The 18982-nt window shown below is 38.4% G+C and overlaps 1 protein-coding gene across 1 annotated transcript in view; it reads right to left on the bottom strand.

Annotated features, from left to right (window-relative positions):
* Positions 1–18982, bottom strand: part of NCAM2 (neural cell adhesion molecule 2) — a 551141-nt gene that overhangs the window by 223160 nt on the left and 308999 nt on the right. The window contains exons 5-6 of the mRNA XM_048868296.2: positions 11889–12026; positions 800–917 (exon numbers count right to left, since the gene is read on the bottom strand). Coding sequence (XP_048724253.2) covers positions 800–917; positions 11889–12026 — 256 coding nt within the window. The remainder of the gene's footprint in view (positions 1–799; positions 918–11888; positions 12027–18982) is intronic.

Consider the following 18982-nt stretch of genomic DNA (forward strand, 5'->3'; position numbering starts at 1 on the left):
AAAACAACGGGGAGTCTTTGTGGAACCTTAGAGACTAACAAGTGTATTTGGGCATCAGCTAGAACCCACTTCATCAGTTGCATGCAGTGAAAAATATAGTAGACAGGTATAAAAGCTGAGATCCTTAAAGACGTTATGTGGCAAATTTTCAAAATTGCACAGTTTTAACCATATAAATCTTACTGACTTCACCTGGAAGATATACTCCATATCCCCCAAACAGTTTTCTATTTTTACAGATTCAGATTTGCAGGAGTATCCACAACTTGTCTGCAAATAATGGAATCAAATATCCAGACAAACTAACACAACACACAGAAGCCATACCTGTTACTGAATATCTGGCTGCACTGGACGATCAGATGATTAAAATCAGCTTAAGATAGATCTTCTTTTACATTGTATTGATGTATAATATAATACTGTTACTTTGTGTGTTGGACATGTATTTATAGCATTACATCTGTATTCAGTGTTATTTTAGGTAGTTGTATATGGGATTGGAGAGTGAAAATTTCATGGAGAAATTCAGAAATATATCTGTTGCCTTTTTTAAAGTCATACGTTCTTCAGCTTTATTTGTTTCTCCTTTAATGTGAGACACATTAAAATATGTTAGATATTTTCCAATTTTTCTTTCTTGATGATAAACATAGTTTGATCACATGTGTGTTTTTTAATTTGCCTAGCAATTTCTGATAAACAGCCATAAACACAATGGAGGTAGTTTATTTCAGTATGATACAAACTCGTAACACATTTCAAATCTTTCTGATATACAGAACTAAACTGAATTTACCTATGCCAGCTGATTTCAGGTTCAGGAGAGCCAGTGGCTCTACAGAATAAAGTAATTGCCTCTCCCCGATCTGCTGTAGCATTAAAGGACTTCTGTAGCAAAATAATTGCTGGAGGAACTGAAAGAAATGTAAAAAAATGCATGTGAGGTAAACTAATTGAAAAAATATAAAGGTTCAATTGCTTCTGTGGAAACTTTGAACAGAGCAATCCTTATTAAGCATTTAATTTACAAATACAAAATGAAGTCAGCTTACAGTATCAGATAACACTAAGATATTTTCAAAGTTGTATTTCCTTCAGACGACGTTAATCATTATTATTTCTTTGTAATGTTATCAAACCACTTGTGTATGGTTTCTTTTGAAGTAAACTAACAACAAAATGAATATAAGCATCTTTTTCTCCTGATCTGTTTTATTAAATAAGATTTAAAAGTAGCTGAAGGACCATAGCTACTGTGTGCATGTCAGTGCAGAGAGACTGATTAGTGTTAATTAAACTACTTGAAATGAAAATGTCTCTCTTTTCTCCTCCCTCTGACACAATCGTGCAGCTGAGAGGCAACCATGCACTGATGTGAGACAGCACTTTCAAATTAGGTATCAACCCATAATGTTCTTCTTGATTAAACATATTTAATTCTTCTAAACAAACTATAGTATATTTTCTGGACAGGAATATCATCAGCTTAAAATGACACATTGTGCTAGAGTTCTGCATATACAATCCATATCTAAAATTATATTTCCAAAAATTCTAACTAATTATTGTGTCCTGAGAATTGCATATTTTGCATTTTTGACATAATGCAGTTATTACTAAAACAGTAATTTGCACTGAATACCTCATCAATATTCATAATAAAAAGCTGTTTCAAGAAACAATAAAGCAGAAGATGTAATTTAATATCTCCATTCATGATACTAATCCTATTATTCTACTGGAATGGACTTAAGACAGATGGTATGAATCTTAATTTCCACAAAATTCATACTCAAGATGAACTAAAAGCATCTATTATATAATTAGAGAAGTCATAGTTAGACATCTCTGATAGGTAATCAAAAATCCTAGATCCTCTGTGGCCAAGCAGATTTGAAAACACATATGTTCTTTGCTTGTACTGTACCGAGAGACGCTCAAGGACTTTGACCTGAATTTTCTGCCATCAAGTACACTTTGCTCTGCTGCCTGACATTCACGCTGCCTGTGCTGGAATGCCATCCCACAGAATAAGGAAAGGAAGGGGGGGTGTTGGAAGAGGACAGAACAGGGAGAACAGAAGAGCTATTTTCCACCAAGCCCAATTCTCTGCTGGCAAGGATATCTTGTCAGCAGGATAACTTAGAGTTGCCCCTGTGCAGCTTTAACTTATGTGGTGGCTGCTGGGTGAGGATCAGGGAACCACAAACAGCTCCCTGTTAAAGTCTCCTCCCTCCACTGTATCCAAGCTCTGCTTGGCCAGAGGAGAGAATCACTCCCTTTTGCTTTAAGCCGAGGACTTTATTTTCACAGAAAAATCACTGCCTCCCACTTTTAATTTCAAAACATCTCTCTGGCAATTACAGAAATTTCTTATATGGAAAAATATTAGGCATGTGTTTAATGAATTTCTAGCTCTTTTGTGTTATGCTCTAGCTCCTGGACCTGAGCAGGAACCAACTCCAGGTAATCAGACAGCTCTTTGTGGACCAACAGCAAGTTCTCCATTGACCACAAACTCCATGTATGGAGTTTGGGATGTATAAGTAGGGGCATAGCGAGCAGATCGAGGGACGTGATCGTCCCCCTCTATTCAACATTGGTGAGGCCTCATCTGGAGTACTGTGTCCAGTTTTGGGCCCCACACTACAAGAAGGATGTGGATAAATTGGAGAGAGTCCAGCGAAGGGCAACACAAATGATTAGGGGTCTGGAACAAATGACTTATGAGGAGAGGCTGAGGGAACTGGGATTGTTTAGTCTGCAGAAAAAAAGAATGAGGGGGGATTTGATAGCTGCTTTCAACTACCTGAGAGGTGGTTCCAGAGAGGATGGTTCTAGACTATTCTCAGTGGTAGAAGAGGACAGGACAAGGAGTAATGGTCTCAAGTTGCAGGGGGGGAGGTTTAGGTTGGATATTAGGAAAAAACTTTTTCACTAGGAGGGTGGTGAAACACTGGAATGCGTTACCTAGGGAGGTGGTAGAATCTCCTTCCTTAGAAGTTTTTAAGGTCAGGCTTGACAAAGCCCTGGCTGGGATGATTTAATTGGGGATTGGTCCTGCTTTGAGCAGGGGGTTGGACTAGATGACCTCCTGAGGTCCCTTCCAACTCTGATATTCTATGATTCTATGATTCCACTGAAGTCAAGAATTTCAAGATTATGGACTCAATTCAGAAACTTGCTTAATCATTTCAAATGATCAAAAAGAGATATAATGAAGTAATTTTATTCTAAGCCTCATTCTTTCTTTGTAGGCCCAAGGCTTGCAAACATTTGAGCTTCTCATCTTTCTTGATTGATCTGTAATTTTATTTTTGGTCCAAGCCTATTAGGTACCATTAAGACAAGATGGTAATAAAGAAGGAGCCTAAGAGAAAAACAACAAACTCAAAGCTCCAGAAACTAACATTTATATATCAAACACATTTTCTTTTAAAAAAATTGCTTTTTAACTTTCGTTTGTTGACCTGGATTTTGTTAGCATTTCACCTATTGTACAATAAAGTCAAGATAACCAATCCACTGAATAGCCATTCAATGCTAAATCAGTTCTTGGAGGGTTCAGAATACATCTTTTCCTTGTCATCCATGAACATTAATTAGAGAGAATAATTTGTGGAAGAGAGATCATCAGGAAACACATACCTTATAATTAGGCTTGGAAGGATTAGTTTTTAATTGGTTAATGTCAGTATTATATATATAACCAATTAAAAACTAATATATAGTCTATACAATTTTGACTTTAAAACTAGAAAAATAAATGAACTGAAGGATGGAAAGTGATGTAAGATCAACAGGTCCTATGAATTTTCATTAACCAGAAGTTCTAAATTCCAGTCCTGCTTTCAAGGACACCCAGAGAAGTGAGAAATAGCTCAGTAATCAAACTGAAATAAATTACCACTAAAATATTCTAACCCTAATGTAAGGTACAGGTTCAGCACAGAATTGTGTTGAGATACTACACTGATGGGAGGCAATATAAAGTCCTAAAATACGTATACTAGTGTTCTACATGTTTCCCACACCCTAGCTCCAATGACAGAGAACAAGTGGCAGCACATTAGGCCTGCTTCTTCTCCCACTGAAGTCAACAAGCCTGTTGTCATTGACTTTAACGAGAACAGTATGAGGCCCTTATTGCCCTTCTGTACTAGTATTCATGTCTTCTGTCAACTGTAATTCAGTTGCCCTGTATCAGCATGTGATGTGAAGATAAATTTACTTCTTGTCCCATCATGTCTGTACAATATACAGTGGGCATAAATGGCAAAAAGTACATAAGCACCATTTCAGGTATTAGAGTAATCCTGAGAAAAAGCAAACTCCAACCTTATTCTATGACACCAACCAAACTGGGTGCACTATGCTCCGAAGGAACCTCTCTATTCATAAATCAAAGTGAAATCAGGTGCTAATGTGCAAATGTACATTTCAGATGTTCTATTTTTAATATATTTCAGACAATGCACCTGACTTGCTGTGAAGAAAATTCTGGAGAGAAGATATGCATCCCTAATCAAATACTGGAATGTAATGACTGAAGAAAGGAAGATGATAATGAAGATTTTGTCTTCAGATAGAAAGCTCCAATTATACTGTCTTGGTCATAGATACGAACTACAAGAGCACAATAACATCAGCTCTTTCCATCACAAAGTACTGCATTATTTTTCTGAGCACTGTTTCCTGAAATGAGATATTCAAATGGTGCAATAATAATATGCCAATAAGTTATACTTTTTATTGTATCATGTTTATGATTGGACATAGAAATACTGTATTCCCAAAACAAGGAACCTCCACAGCTGACGGTCAATTATCTAGACAGATATATTACAAAACTTTTTTTCAGGACATTCATTGCATTTTCCTCTCCTCACAAATTCAAAAGGAGGATTTTTATTTATTTTTAATGTAGTTTGAGAACCAAACTATCAAGATATTCAGCAGAAGCTCTCTGTCATCCAACTGTCGCCAGAACATTGAATACTAAATAGACTTATTTTTTCCATAAGCAATTGACCTGACATCCACTCGTATGAAGAGATGATGTTGGGTTTCAACTCATTCCTTCATTTTAGTTTGCCATTTGCATCTATTCTACCTGTAGTAAGGCAACATTATGACAACCAGCCTAAGACTTGAATTAGTCTCCTCTATGACTGCAATCCCTTTCTCCATTAGACACTAAATATGGAGGCTGGTGCCTAATGTTAGGCATACAGGTTGACCATTTGGGCCAAAACTGCTGTGTCTCTCTGGAAAGCTTAAGGGACGACTTAAACCACTTTACTTTCCCCATTATTCTATGGATGACAGGCACCAGCCTGGTCCTCCAGTTTACAGTGGATGTTCTACATTACAATAGCTGCCAACAGTCCCAAGAGACATTTCTGGCTGCCATGAATCATCCAGGTGGGAGAGATGATGTGGCCGCAACCAAGCGGGAATCGTCAAGTGGTCCTCTTGGTTTGTTTTAAGGCTCCTTTGTGTTGCCCCAGGATCTGTGTAAAAATGACACTATCATGCAATTTTCATTCTCCCTGTAAGTTGCTTGTTCCTCCATTACCAAGCCTGAAATAGTAATAAGTATATCATTCTTCTTGACTGCACAACAGAATCAGAATGCAAAATCTTTCTATTGTATTCACAGTGACATTTTCTAAAACAGTTTCTTTACTTGGTGCATTTGTTCATATTTGCAATGACACTGAAGTCTGAAAGAATGATAAATGGAGGCATAACTGCTATGTAGCAATTATTAATCTTGAGAAAGCATATGACTTGGTTTTGTGGGAGTTAGTATTTGGACTCTTGAGTTGGATGGAAGGGGGGGCTTCAAGAAGTGGATGTGATAAAGGAAGCGTATAGAGCCTCAAGAGTTATGGTGTTAACAATACATGGAATTTCAAAGAGTTTTGACATGACTGTGGGATTGAGACAGAGCAGTGTGCAGAGTCCACTTCTCTTCATTCTAGTTATGGAGTTAATTAGTAGGAGAATCAAGACTGTGGAGACACAGAGAAAACAAATGTATACTGAAGATCTGGCCCTTTTGATTGACAGAAAAGAGGGACTGGTAAATATGGTATCAGAGCAGGCATCTGTTTTTGAAGACCATGGTTTGAAGGTAAACCCAAAAAACCATGAAGTTATACAAGTAGAGACAGGAGAAGAAGAAAGAATGAGAGAAAGAGGACAGCAGGAAAGGATGTAGAAGATCAAGGATACATGAATGACTTTGTCAAGTTAAGTTTGAAGAGAAAAGGACTGGAATCACAAGATTTATGAACCTGCACTATAGACCAGAGTGGCGAAGAACTGCTGGCACTCTTACCCCATGTACATAGGAATTGGAGTCAAGACGTGAAGTGAAAAGACATGCTGTATATTTTTAACTTGACAAATTTTCCTTGATATTTCTTTAATTCTACGAGTCTCAAACATGACAGCAGACTTTTATATGGATAGTTTATGTTTCCAGAACATTTTAAACTAAGATCCCATGATCCATTTTTAAACAAAGAGGGCTAGATACCTAGCTGGTGTAAATTGTGAAAGCACCATTGATATAATGGGGATTCACTGATTTACACAAGCTGAGGATCTGGTCCAATGTTCCCTACATTTCAGCAAAAGCCCAAATCCTACAGGAGACTGAGCCTTGAGAGATACTTGAGAGCTTTTACTGAAGCCAATGTCAGCTCAGGGTGCTCACTGCCTTGCAGGATTGGACTCACTGTTATTACAGTTATATAAAATACTAAAGGGGGTGAGGGGTTAATCAATATTATTATCTGCGTTTCTAATCTATGTAGTGGGTGGATATTCAATGAGATACAAATCCATATCCCAGGCTACCCTAGTGGTAATGCATAGGACTCACATATTTTTATGGTCTGAAAAATGTACTGGTCTTGAAAGATGCCCAGGTTAAACCTCTTCTGGTCTAAAAGAACTTGTAATTTCCATAAAGAAGTAAAAAAAAATAATACAAAAAAATAAAATTAAATTTAAAAAATCACAATAGAATATTGCATTTCCAATAACCAGAAGGACTAATCATTCAATAATTAAACCTTAAAGCCCTGAAGGTCTGTTTATCATCTACAGTGCCAAGCTACGGACAAACTTGTTTAAACAAATAGGTATTGTGTTGTATGCAGAGTCCTATCAATGCCACACTTTCAGTTGCCCATCCAACACCTGATCACAAGCCCTTCTGCCAAACCATCCCTTTTACCTCCTTCTCATTCACATGCATCAACTCTCTTACCCCAATTCATCTTCTGAACTTCCCTACCCTGTATGAGAAGTGCCTCCTAAAAGACTCCTTTCTCCACTATCAAACACTACTGTCTGCTGTACTTCTGTTACCTGTACATAATCTTGTCCTCTCTGCTTCCCATGAGTCAATCTCACAATCCCCAGCGTATCTCTACCTCGATCGAAGTACCCCTATGGACCACATCACCTCTTCCCATTTACCAGACTCTGTTGTCATCCCATTCCCTACAAGTATCCAGTCCTAACCTGCTAGCTGCATGACTCAACTTTTATATCTGTACTCCAGACTAGCACTTAGTCCAGTCCCCTGCATATAAAAGGAAGACTGTTAGACACTCTTCAGAACAAAAACTTTTAAGCTCCACTTTTGATAGAAGACCCCACCTCTGCAACCTCAGTATATTTTTCAATTTATTGTCAACGTCTAAATATTTTCCTTACTTGAATGTAACTTTAAAAGGTGAAATTATTTTTTCAGATAACATCAGATTGTTACATTTTAAAAATGTAGGCTTTGACTCTTTATTTAATCTAAATCTGTATGAGTGTTACTGTCTCACAATGAGAATGATCTTCCATTTGTATAGTACTTTTTCATCCCAAAAGGAATCCAAAGCACTTTGCAAACACTCTTTATCCTGTGATCCCTTCAAATAACATACAACTGATATTTATCCACCTCTCTGTTGAAATTCATCAATGATTTAATAGCACTCATCAACACTACACAACATTTTAGACCAGTATGTTAAGAAGAAAATACTTTCCAAGTGAAATTGCAGGGAGAATTTAGGTAGGTGGGATGTAATTGCGTCCTGGGTCAATATTTCATTAGGGACACTTGATTTAATAACTTGGCTCTTAAGAAAAGCACTCTGGAATCTTTAAAGGTACCAAGGACCCAGCACCTAAGTTTTGTACCTCCTTTGAAAGACAGTTCTCTTAATACTACAGTAAATTCTAATCCCATGTTGGGACATTGTTCATTATTGACCACATGTTTATTTGTCTGTAATGAGCTATGCATACCCACAGAGCTGAATAAATGATAACAACACTGACTTAGAGGGACAAGTGTCATCTCCTGAATTACAAATACTTCAAGTAGCTTCTTGGGTTTCCCTCATGGCTAGCCAGTACCAACACAGTCAAATCCTTCTTAGTGTATGTGATTTCTCAAGATAGCTTGCAAAGTGGCATGAAAGCAGCCACCTAAATGAGGGAAATTCTATATTCTGAAGATATATCTATATTTTAAAATAGGCAAATATGACCAAGTGCTATACTTCAGCCTTCCAGTATAAGACTGATACTATAACCACCATTAAAATGATGAACCTAAGTCTGTCCATCTTAGGTATTTATGAGGTGGTATTCATATTGGTATCGAGTACTTTAGTACAGTGTTTCCCAAACTTGTTCCACCGCTTGTGCAGGGAAAGCCCCTGCCGGGCCGGGCCGGTTTGTTTACCTGCCGCATCCGCAGGTTCAGCCAATCGTGGCTTCCACTGGCAGCGGTTCCTTGCTCCAGGCCAATGGGAGCTGCTGGAAGTGGTGCGGGCCAAGGGACGTACTAGCCGCCACTTCCAGCAGCTCCCATTGGCCTGGAGCAGTGAACCTATGGACGCGGCAGGTAAACAAATCAGCCTGGCCTGCCAGGGGCTTTCCCTGCACAAGAGGCAGAACAAGTTTGGGAAACACTGCTTAGTATATGTTGTTTATTTTTGTTCCTAATATCTCATACTACAATGAATTAATACTACAGTATTTATATATTTGATAGGTGCTTTAACACCTGAAGAGTTGCTCTAACTCTCCAAAAAATTTTAAAGTACTCTAAGAATTATCACTTACAGAGATCCATATATGTGCAATTTGTTCCCTTTTAAAACTGGCTTCTTTACCTATTTGCTCTCCATTCTGGCACTTCCCTAGTACCAAGAATTCAAATGTCCAAGGAGCCATGAAGGGTAGGGCAAGAGAAGGGTCTAGAAAACAATCAGGGAGCTCCTGCAGCAAAGGATGGGGAAGGACTCTATATAGGTGGAACAGAGAGATGCTGGGGGCCAGGATGATTAAGAAGAAGGGGGAAAAAGGTGAGTTGACCTACAGCATCAGCTATTTCTGCACCTTCTGCTCCTCAGTTGGCCTTTCCCTGAAGAACTCAATTAAAACTGTATTAAAAATAAAATGGAAGATTTCACAAAGCTCCAAAACTGGACAGTATCCATGCACAAAAAAACCTCTTTCATAGCTCTCCTATGCTTTTTTAAAATTATTTTAACTATCTGACTATCCCATTTTTATTTTATGGAAGAGGAGAAGGTACTGTGGGGCTGCACTTGTGAAGGTTTTACAGGCAGAGAAAACTGATGCATTTTTGCTGAAACAGATTCAGAGACATTTCCCTTTCTTGTTAGGTGTCATTGCAATTTATTTATTTATTTGTAATGTTACTTTACAGACCCAGTTGGAAATAGATTTAGTACACTTAGCTTCATCTTACAGAAGCCAGTCATCCTGATAAATCAAGAAGGAGACTCTACAATGTGAAATGATTTTAGTGTTGCTCAGTTGGTAACTCTTTTGCCTCTAGATCATAACACTGAGTTCAAAGCTAGAAGTGTTCACTGATAAAGATGTTGGGCCAGATTCAGACTGAGTATGAAGAGGTACAACTCTACTGACATCATTCACTCACACAAGGTTAGAATTTGGCCCACCATTTTTAATGCAATACGTTGTGCCAGACACAGCCTTCCTCTCCATCTCTTTTTAAAAGTCCAGTATGAAGTGAAAGATTTCATAGCACTCTTCAAAATGAGAAGGAGATAACTCCAATGTTCAGGTCAACAACTACCTGTCTTGATAAATTATGTTCCAATATCCATGCTGTGAGTGAACTCACTGCATAATGGTTGCTCTTTTTCTGTACCCAGTGATGGAACTAACAGCATTTATTTCATTTACTTTGTGAAACACTCAAGGATACCTAGAGCATTCAATACATTATAGGCTGTAAAGCTTTTTTTCTATTCAAATCCCCTTTATTATATATTATAGTCAAGAATTTTTTTTCCAAGTAAGAGACACCCAGCCATATAGGGTATGTCTACATTTGAGGTTGGCGTGTGTGCTTCCCAGCTCATATAGACTTACCAATGCTAGCTCTGCTTGAGCTAGTATGCTAAAAAACCCAGCAGTGTAGACAGGTAACATTGGTGGTGGCCAGGCTAGCTCCCTGTATATGTGGTGGGGCCGGATGGATATGTACTCAGACAGCTAGCCCATGCAACCCCAGCCACACTGCAATTTTTAGTGCACTAGTTTGAGCCAAACTAGCACAGATAAGTCTATGTGAGTTGAGAATCACATGTCCCAGCTCAAATGTAGGCTTACATATAGAAATACTGTGATATAGTAAATACTATAGGCTAGACTATGGGAATTGCACAAAGCCAGGACTCAGGAGTATTGCACACAGAGGAACCAGAGGGAAACATTTCCCCTTCTATACACAGAGCATGCACACTCCTATACCCTTTAATTGGGGCACAGCACAATCTTCTGCCCTCCCTCCCACTCCCTTTCCGTGCACTATTGATAACAATCTAAAGATGTATTGCTTTAAATATCACAGCTATTGTTTATCGCTATGGATTCAAGGAATACCCGTGCAACGAGTAACCTTTACTCACACGAGCAGTCCAGACTTCAATAGTTTCATTGATACTCAAGTGAGTAAGGGTTTGCATGACAGGGTCATTCAGAAACAAAACATTAGATATTAGAAATGGCACTTAGATACTAAGGAGCTAGTATAATAGACATACCTAAGTTAGATAGAACCTTGCTGGCCAACAAGTGAATAGAGACCCATTCACATATGTTTTATTGTGCCGACACTGACTTTAACAGTGAGGTCAACCTACATATTCAATTTTATGCTTGCACTTTCATATTCCTTGTTAAAAGGGTTTCTAATAAATTGTTAAAATTTATTATGACTTAAATAATAGTGGCGTATCCATGGTGTATCCAGTTAATTCAACTGTAGTCCTACAGTTAAAAATTATGTTCATGGTGTTTAAACAGGTTTTAAATACTGACAATTCATAAAATAACTGTGTTACTGTGAAACTGAATAACTGCATAAAATTAAGTGGTTTATAACAACACATGACATGCATTGAAAGATATATATCCAGCTAAATCTGAACTCTGATCTTGGTGTGGTTGGCTATATCCTGCGAAAGATATTTTTTTTAAACCACTACATTTACACATAACATTTACATACATTTATACCATTAAAGGAGATATGACATCTCCTTAACTACATAATTATATTAATTAAATTAAACATAAAAACCCACATAAGGTAAACCTCACAATGTACAAATTGTAAACAGTAAACAACTCAATTTCTATTTAAAGAAAAACAATGTAACAATTATAGTATGTAGTGATCCTGCAATACGTGGCCTAATTAAGATTTCATAGAAGATGATGAACCTTGTTTAAATAATGCTATAATCAATGAAAGCAACACCTCATTTCAACTTCAGAAAAATCACTGTACACCTTACCATTCACGATAACTGTGATATCCCGAAAGTCGATTTCTCCTCTAGCTTCCACTCTTCCTTCACATCTATATATTCCTTCATCACTTTTATTGATATTAAGAATTTGGAGGTTGTTGTTTGGTAACATCACAAATCGATCTAGAAAGGCATGTAATGAATAAAGTGATATCGGTAAATTAAGACAGTTTTGGGATACTAATTTAAATTACAAAGATAAATGAACTTGTCTAATGAGATCAAATAGTTCATCAACAAAACACTTTCAATTTAAAATTAAAATGTAATATCATAACCTAAGTTATTTCACCCCAAAAATATTGGTTTATCTTTTGTTTAAATTCAGTTAGGATTTTTTCTATATAAAATGGAAATGTAGTTGTTCCTCTGTACATTTTTATTCCAGACTTGTTACTGCAGTGCCAATGGAAGCACAATATACCTACAGTACATTCAACCAAATATTCAATGCTGTGCTATTTTTTTTAAAATAAGATATATTATATGCATCCTCCCTCACACCCTATTCAGTTCTTGTCAAGGACCAACTACCCTGCTTTTCCAAATTAATGTTAATGGGTGAAATCTTGGCTCTATTTAAATCACTGATAAAACTCATACTGGCTTCAATATGGCTAGGATTTCACCCAATATGACATCATTTATTTCCCAATTCTGCAACTCATTATGTGCAGGCAGCCCCCACAGAACCTTGCTGACTTCAATAGGTGTCCATCAATATGAAACAAGTTGCAGAACTGGGATCTTATTGCAGATGATATGGTGATAATATTATGAAAAAATGTGCAACTTTTGTTTCTGGCAACAGGAAAAATAGAATATTGTAATAGGTTAGCCCAGAAGTAGAATCCTTAGCTCATTTAATGTCTTTTGTAAAACTAAGAATCTGACTCAAATTATTACAAAGTGAATTAGATGCTTATTTACCCTAGACTGGTAAAAGGATTAGAGAAACATAGAAATGTCACACATCAAACCTTAAAATTGTACAGATGGAACTAGATAATGTTCTTCTAGGTAATAGTTGTCTCTGTTCTTACTAAACAACTGTTTGTACAGGATCTTTCAGTTTCAGCCAAAAAAATTATATTAAAACTATTTTTCGTACATATTATGACCCCGGATCATGTGTCTCACTGTGAGCTTGGCATTTCAAGATGCTGAATACACCAACCCTAATCCAGCAAAGCACTTAAGCACATGTTGAACTTTAAGCAAGTGGTTAAGTCTCATTGACTTCCAAGTTACATAGCTTAAGTGCTTTGCTGAATTGGGCCTAAGCATGCACTTAAGTGTTTTCTTGGATCAGAGTCACCACTCTTAGCACCCTATAAGAGGTGCAGATATAAGAGGCAGATGGATTTAATTTTTCAAGTCCCTCAGTCTAAATCAACCATTATCAGCTTATACCTTTTGAGAGACATATTCCTCCTTAGGTCACTATATGTGATTCTTGTGGTTACTGTATACATGGGCCTCAACTCAGCAAAACACTTAACCAGGTGTTTAAATTTAAGCATGTGCTTAAGGGATTTGCTGAACTGGGGTCCTGGTGCTCCACTCCCTTTGTCGAGTTCTAAGTATATCATGAAGAAAGACACTGGCCATTAAGATCTAATCACTCATTTTCAAATCAATAAAAGTCACAATCCAATACACCTAGAAGTAAAACCCATTTCCTGGTGTGATCCTCTGACAGTCACCCTTCAAAATGTTCTCTCTTTCAAAAGGTGTGGGGGGGGGGAAAGGGAGATAATTTCTCTCTTTAAACTTTTGTTAGCTTTTTATTTGTTGAAACACAATTCTTAGATAATAAAAAATGTACATTTTCAAACATTTGGAAAGTGCTGTTTAGAGGATTATTTTAATATAAGAAAAGCTTCATCCCTGCTGGCTGGATGTTCTGTCAACCACCAGGCCTTTTCAGCTAAGGAGGCTATTTCAATTTCATCAAAGAAAATGAAATGAAAATGAACTCTAACGTTGGGTGACTCGGAACACCATAAATACCCTAATCTTGTCATGGGATAGACTGGAGAAATGTGTGTATAATAACAGGAGAAATTCTTATGAGTAAATTGGGTTGATCAGATGAACAAAGCTCTTTCTACATCCCATACTACATACTAGCATTTAGGCAGACAGATTAATACACAGCACATACAATACCTATCGGAAAGTTGAAAAAGAGTGGAAAGTGAATTGAAATGATTTCTCAGAAAAGCCACACACCACTCTGTATGACGTATCCACTGATAGAGGTGGAAGGAATTACTGCCTTTCAAGACATAACACCAAATATTTAAAAGAATTGTTATCTACCTTGCATAGTAATTATGTAAAGTCAGGCTGAACCAGTAAACTCACCTGAAGCTTTGCAGTCATGCATTAGGCCTGGATAACGTGATTCACATAAATAATAGTATGCTCAGAGCAAAGTTCAGAGCATCCAACCGCTCTAGCGGACACCATGTTTATACAAGTACTAATTTATGATACATCCCATAAAGTACTATATATGATATACCCATAGGTTCACAAATATATAAACTGTATGCTTTTGTAAGGGGATCACAGTCAATGGATGTGGGCAGTTAACAGCCACCAGACAATGCCAGCTCATCACACACGACAGTCAACAACATTCACTATAGCCTAGGACAGTGTTTCCCAAACTTGGGACTCCACTTGTTCAGGGAAAACCCCTGGTGGGCTTTCCCTTGGCCCGCGCCACTTCTAGCAGCCCCCATTGGGCACGCACAGCAAACCGCGGCCAATGGGAGCCGCGATCGGCCGAACCTGCGGATGCGGCAGGTAAACAAACCAGCTGGGCCCCAATGGGGCTTTCCCTGAACAAGCGGTGTCCCAAGTTTGGGAAATACTGGCCTAGGACACTAAGGGTATGTCTATACTGCAATTAAAAACTTAAAGCTGCTCCAGGACAGCTGACTTCAGCTCACAGGGCTCGGGCTAATGGGCTACAAAAGTGCAGTATAGATGTTTGGACTCAGGCTGGAGCCTGGGCTTTCAGACTCTCCCCACTCACATGATCCCAGAACCCAAAGTCTGGCCTGATCCCAAATGTCTACATTGTAATTTTATAGCCCCACAGCCTAAGCCCCATGAGCCTGAGTCAACTGACCTGGGCCAGCCACGGGTCTTGTACTGCAGTATAGGCATACCCAAAGCAGGATGTGAATACCCATAGCTAATCAGTAGACAAGCATGAAGCCCACACAAAAACGTACTGGAGAGCTAGCAAGGCACCTCCATGAAAGACTTGCTGAGGACAAAATGCTGGAAGTACTTGAAACCATTAGGGCTTCCACCAGTTCTGCCACTGATGCAGCTGAAACAATGGTAGTATGAGTGTTTTATGGTCCCCCCCTCCCTGCCCCACCCTAAAATTTCCTTTTAGAGGCAGGGCCTGAAAGCAGCTGCCAGCCCACCCTGAGTACAGTAGTTTTTCAGAGAAAGGGTAAAATTCACTTCTGTGATGGCAGCCAACACAAGCTCAATGCACCACTAAACTCCCCCTTAAAAGGACTTATGCAGGCTCTCTGTATCAGGATTAATTTCACCCAGAGTGCACACAAGAATGCACCATTTTCCTTCCCATAGCTGCACAGTTCTAATTAGAGGTGTGTAAACTCTTGATTTAAATCAGGAAAATACTCAAAACCATCATGGGTCTGTGTTCAGCTTGTTTCCAGGAAACAGTGATGGCTTTCATAAATGTTGTTTCTTCAAGCTATCAGCAGAAGCTTTTTACAACCTCAACCCTCCTCTCTGTTTATTGGTTCACTTTATGGCATTCATAATGTAATTTGAGTCAAGATCACTGAGATAGGTCATCGGGTGCAAATCACATGGCATTTCTTCAGTGGCCCTAAATTGGTTGAGCCTATCCAATATGATCAGTCCAATAGGGTCAGCCCAGTTCAGTAGAAGTATTTTTCATTTGTAATCTCAGAATGAGAGAGGCTGTAGTTTGTTTAAGATTTTTGATAAAAAAATAAAGTCATCATAATCTATCTTGAAATGTCAGGGGAAGAACCTTAGAAAGCAGAGTCCTAGTATACTTGTAATTCCACCGTTATTGGAAATTTTTCCTTATATTTTATATACTGGCTCCCATATTAATATCTAGATTTCTGATTGGGAAAATCTCTTGAAATCAAAGTTGTCTTGTTGTATCAGGCCTAGTCCCTTAGATTATGTTCCTGAAGCAGGCCCTTATATTTCTCCCGTAACTGGCCCGTTATTAGGCACTATCTTATTATTTTATATTTTGGCTCATGTACCATGTTTATCATACTTTTAAAAGGAGAAGTATTCCTCACTGAAATAAGACTTCTGTTGTAACATCAGGACACACGCCTACTTCCTGTTTCATGTTTTGTGAAGCAGTGATCCCGTATGAAGAAGTATGAATGGGTTGAAAAACCATACGAACCAGTTTCCACAAAAAAATTCTGCAAACTTTTTTTGCACTGAACTTGGAATGGTTTGCACACCTGTAATTCTAACAGTCTGAAGAATCGCTTACAGATGTAAATTGTGATGGTTTTGAAGAGAGTTACACACCACATTGAAATGATCAGAAAAAAAACCCCAAAGGAACCAGACAAAAAGGAAAATATACAACATAACAGCACACCACAATACATGACAGGGGTGAAGGATACACCAGTACTCCTTCAGTACAATATCTCCGCAATCAGCTATGATGTAGACCAAAACAACGTTTACATACAGTAATCCTGAACCTTACAACAATGTCATATCCAGCAAGTGGTAACTGCATGTATGACAAAACTATGCAATTGAGCACCGGACTGTTGAATAGAAAGATTCGTGCAGGTGATGTTCAGACTAGCCCTTGGTAGTTAGTTCCTCTTGTGGCTGACTCCAATCAGTCCCAGAGACCTGAATGCCTCCATATAGCCTTGCAGTATTTGTGATAGGCACTATGGAGTGGGCAGTGTGCTTAACTCCTTATGCAGCAATACTGCTGTGCAAAAATAAAGAGTAAATCACTGTCTTGGTGAACAGAACAAGGTGTGATCTATAAAAAACAGTTGCAGGCCACCTTCATCTCTAGTACCAGGCCCTTGGCGCCTGCACAATGGAATTGTGATTCATGACAATTAAGCTTTTGAGGCTGACATTACAGGAACTCTACAGAACATGCTCAGAGAGTTCTACATTCCATTGAGCTATTGAGCTCTTACATCCAACTTTAAAGATACAACATCAAGTCAAGAAAGAATCTTTTAACAGAGTGTGGGCTCTTTCCAAGGTCATGGTCTCCTCAGTAATTTTATTTAATTTCCTTGGTCAAAGGATGATGGAAAGCTGATCTCTCTGTCCCTCATTCCCTCCCTTCATAGATAAACAGGAGAAGGACTATCGGTGTCGGGACTGAACAGATGTCTAGGAGTTTGGCTCTGGGGGGAGAAGTAAAACTACTTTAGAATTAGGAGTTGCCATTCCCAGTCAGCTCTACACTTCCTTGTGGAACAATTCTTTAAATCAGGGGTCTCAAAGTCCCGGCCCGCGGGCCTTCTGCGGCCTGAGCACCTCCCCACTGTGGCCCGCAGAGGAGAGACGCATGCAGACACATTGCTGGCAATGTCTGCTGCAGGCGCCGGCCCCTGCAGCTCCCATTGGCTGGGGAGAGGGATAGAGATACCATCACTAGTTGCTGGGCAGAGTCAGCCATGGAGGCAGCCTCACTTTTTTCAACTGCTCAATCACTGAAGCCAAATGTCAACAAACTGACAGAACTGAAGCATTGCCAGGTGTCTGGCAAACACTAAAAACTCTCTGGCAGGCGAAGAATTGTATAAAGTTATATGGTAGTTTTATTATTTCTGAGAAATTCAAAATAAAAAATACAATATAAATGTTTTCTTTTCTGAACACTATCTTCAGTGACATTATCAACTACCTGAAAGGGGGTTCCAAAGAGGATGGCTCTAGACTTTTCTCAGTGGTAGCAGATGACAGAAAAAGGAGTAATGGTCTCAAGTTTCAGTGGGGGAGATTTAGGTTGGATATTAGGAAAAACTTTTTCGCTATGAGGGTGGTGAAACACTGGAATGCGTTACCTAGGGAGGTGGTGGAATATCCTTCCCTAGAAGTTTTTAAGGTCAGGCTGGACAAAACCCTGGCTGGGATGATTTAGTCGGGGATCGGTCCTGCTTTGAGCAGGGGGTTGGACTAGATGACCTCCTGAGGTCCCTTCCAACCCTGATATTCTATGATTCTATGACTGGGACTGGCCCTAAGGTAAATTGAATTTGAGACCCCTGCTTTAAATGTTCACTTCTGATTCAGTAAACAACCTTCCTTTCTGGTAAGCAGATCAGTCTCCTGTGTGGATAGCACATTCAAGCATTAGGAACTGCCAAGACTTTGTACAGCCTAAATAATCATAGTTAATTGTGCTAAATCATATCCGAGAGGTTTATTCACTTTGTCACATATAGCAGAAATATTTTCACTTTATAACTAAAAAGCCAATCACAGTGTATCTCTCCACAATGCAGGTGCTAAAAAAGATTTTAAACGGAAGCTGCTTCCCAGTGCACAATAAAAAGCTGCATAATATAACTGGAAATTATCCTTTCAACAGCAGATGTCAAATTATTCTACATTTTAAACTTTCTATAAACAAAAAAATGAAAAAGACAATTAAAATAATGCATATTTATCTCTATAATAAACTAATCTTCTAGTACACATAACATTTAATGAATTTAAGTATTATATACTATAGAAATAATGATCAATTGGTTACTAGAGAATAATCTCTTCTCCACCATCCATGGTAGTATGTCCAGGTGATACTGTGAACACTCACACAGCTCAAACTCTTCTAGCTATATACTATTTAAAGCCCCAATTCCTACAGCAGGAGCTGCTATCTTAGGTCCTTGCAGAATCCCCTTGAATTTTAATGGGGATTTGTATGGGCATAGCAGTCTGTGCTAGGAGATCTCAATGCAAGATCAGGGGATAAAGGAACAACATTTTTTTCTGTTTTTCTTTAATCCATTTTTCAACCATAT

Source organism: Caretta caretta, chromosome 1 (genome assembly GCF_965140235.1).
Source record: "Caretta caretta isolate rCarCar2 chromosome 1, rCarCar1.hap1, whole genome shotgun sequence".
Lineage (NCBI taxonomy): Eukaryota > Metazoa > Chordata > Testudines > Cheloniidae > Caretta > Caretta caretta.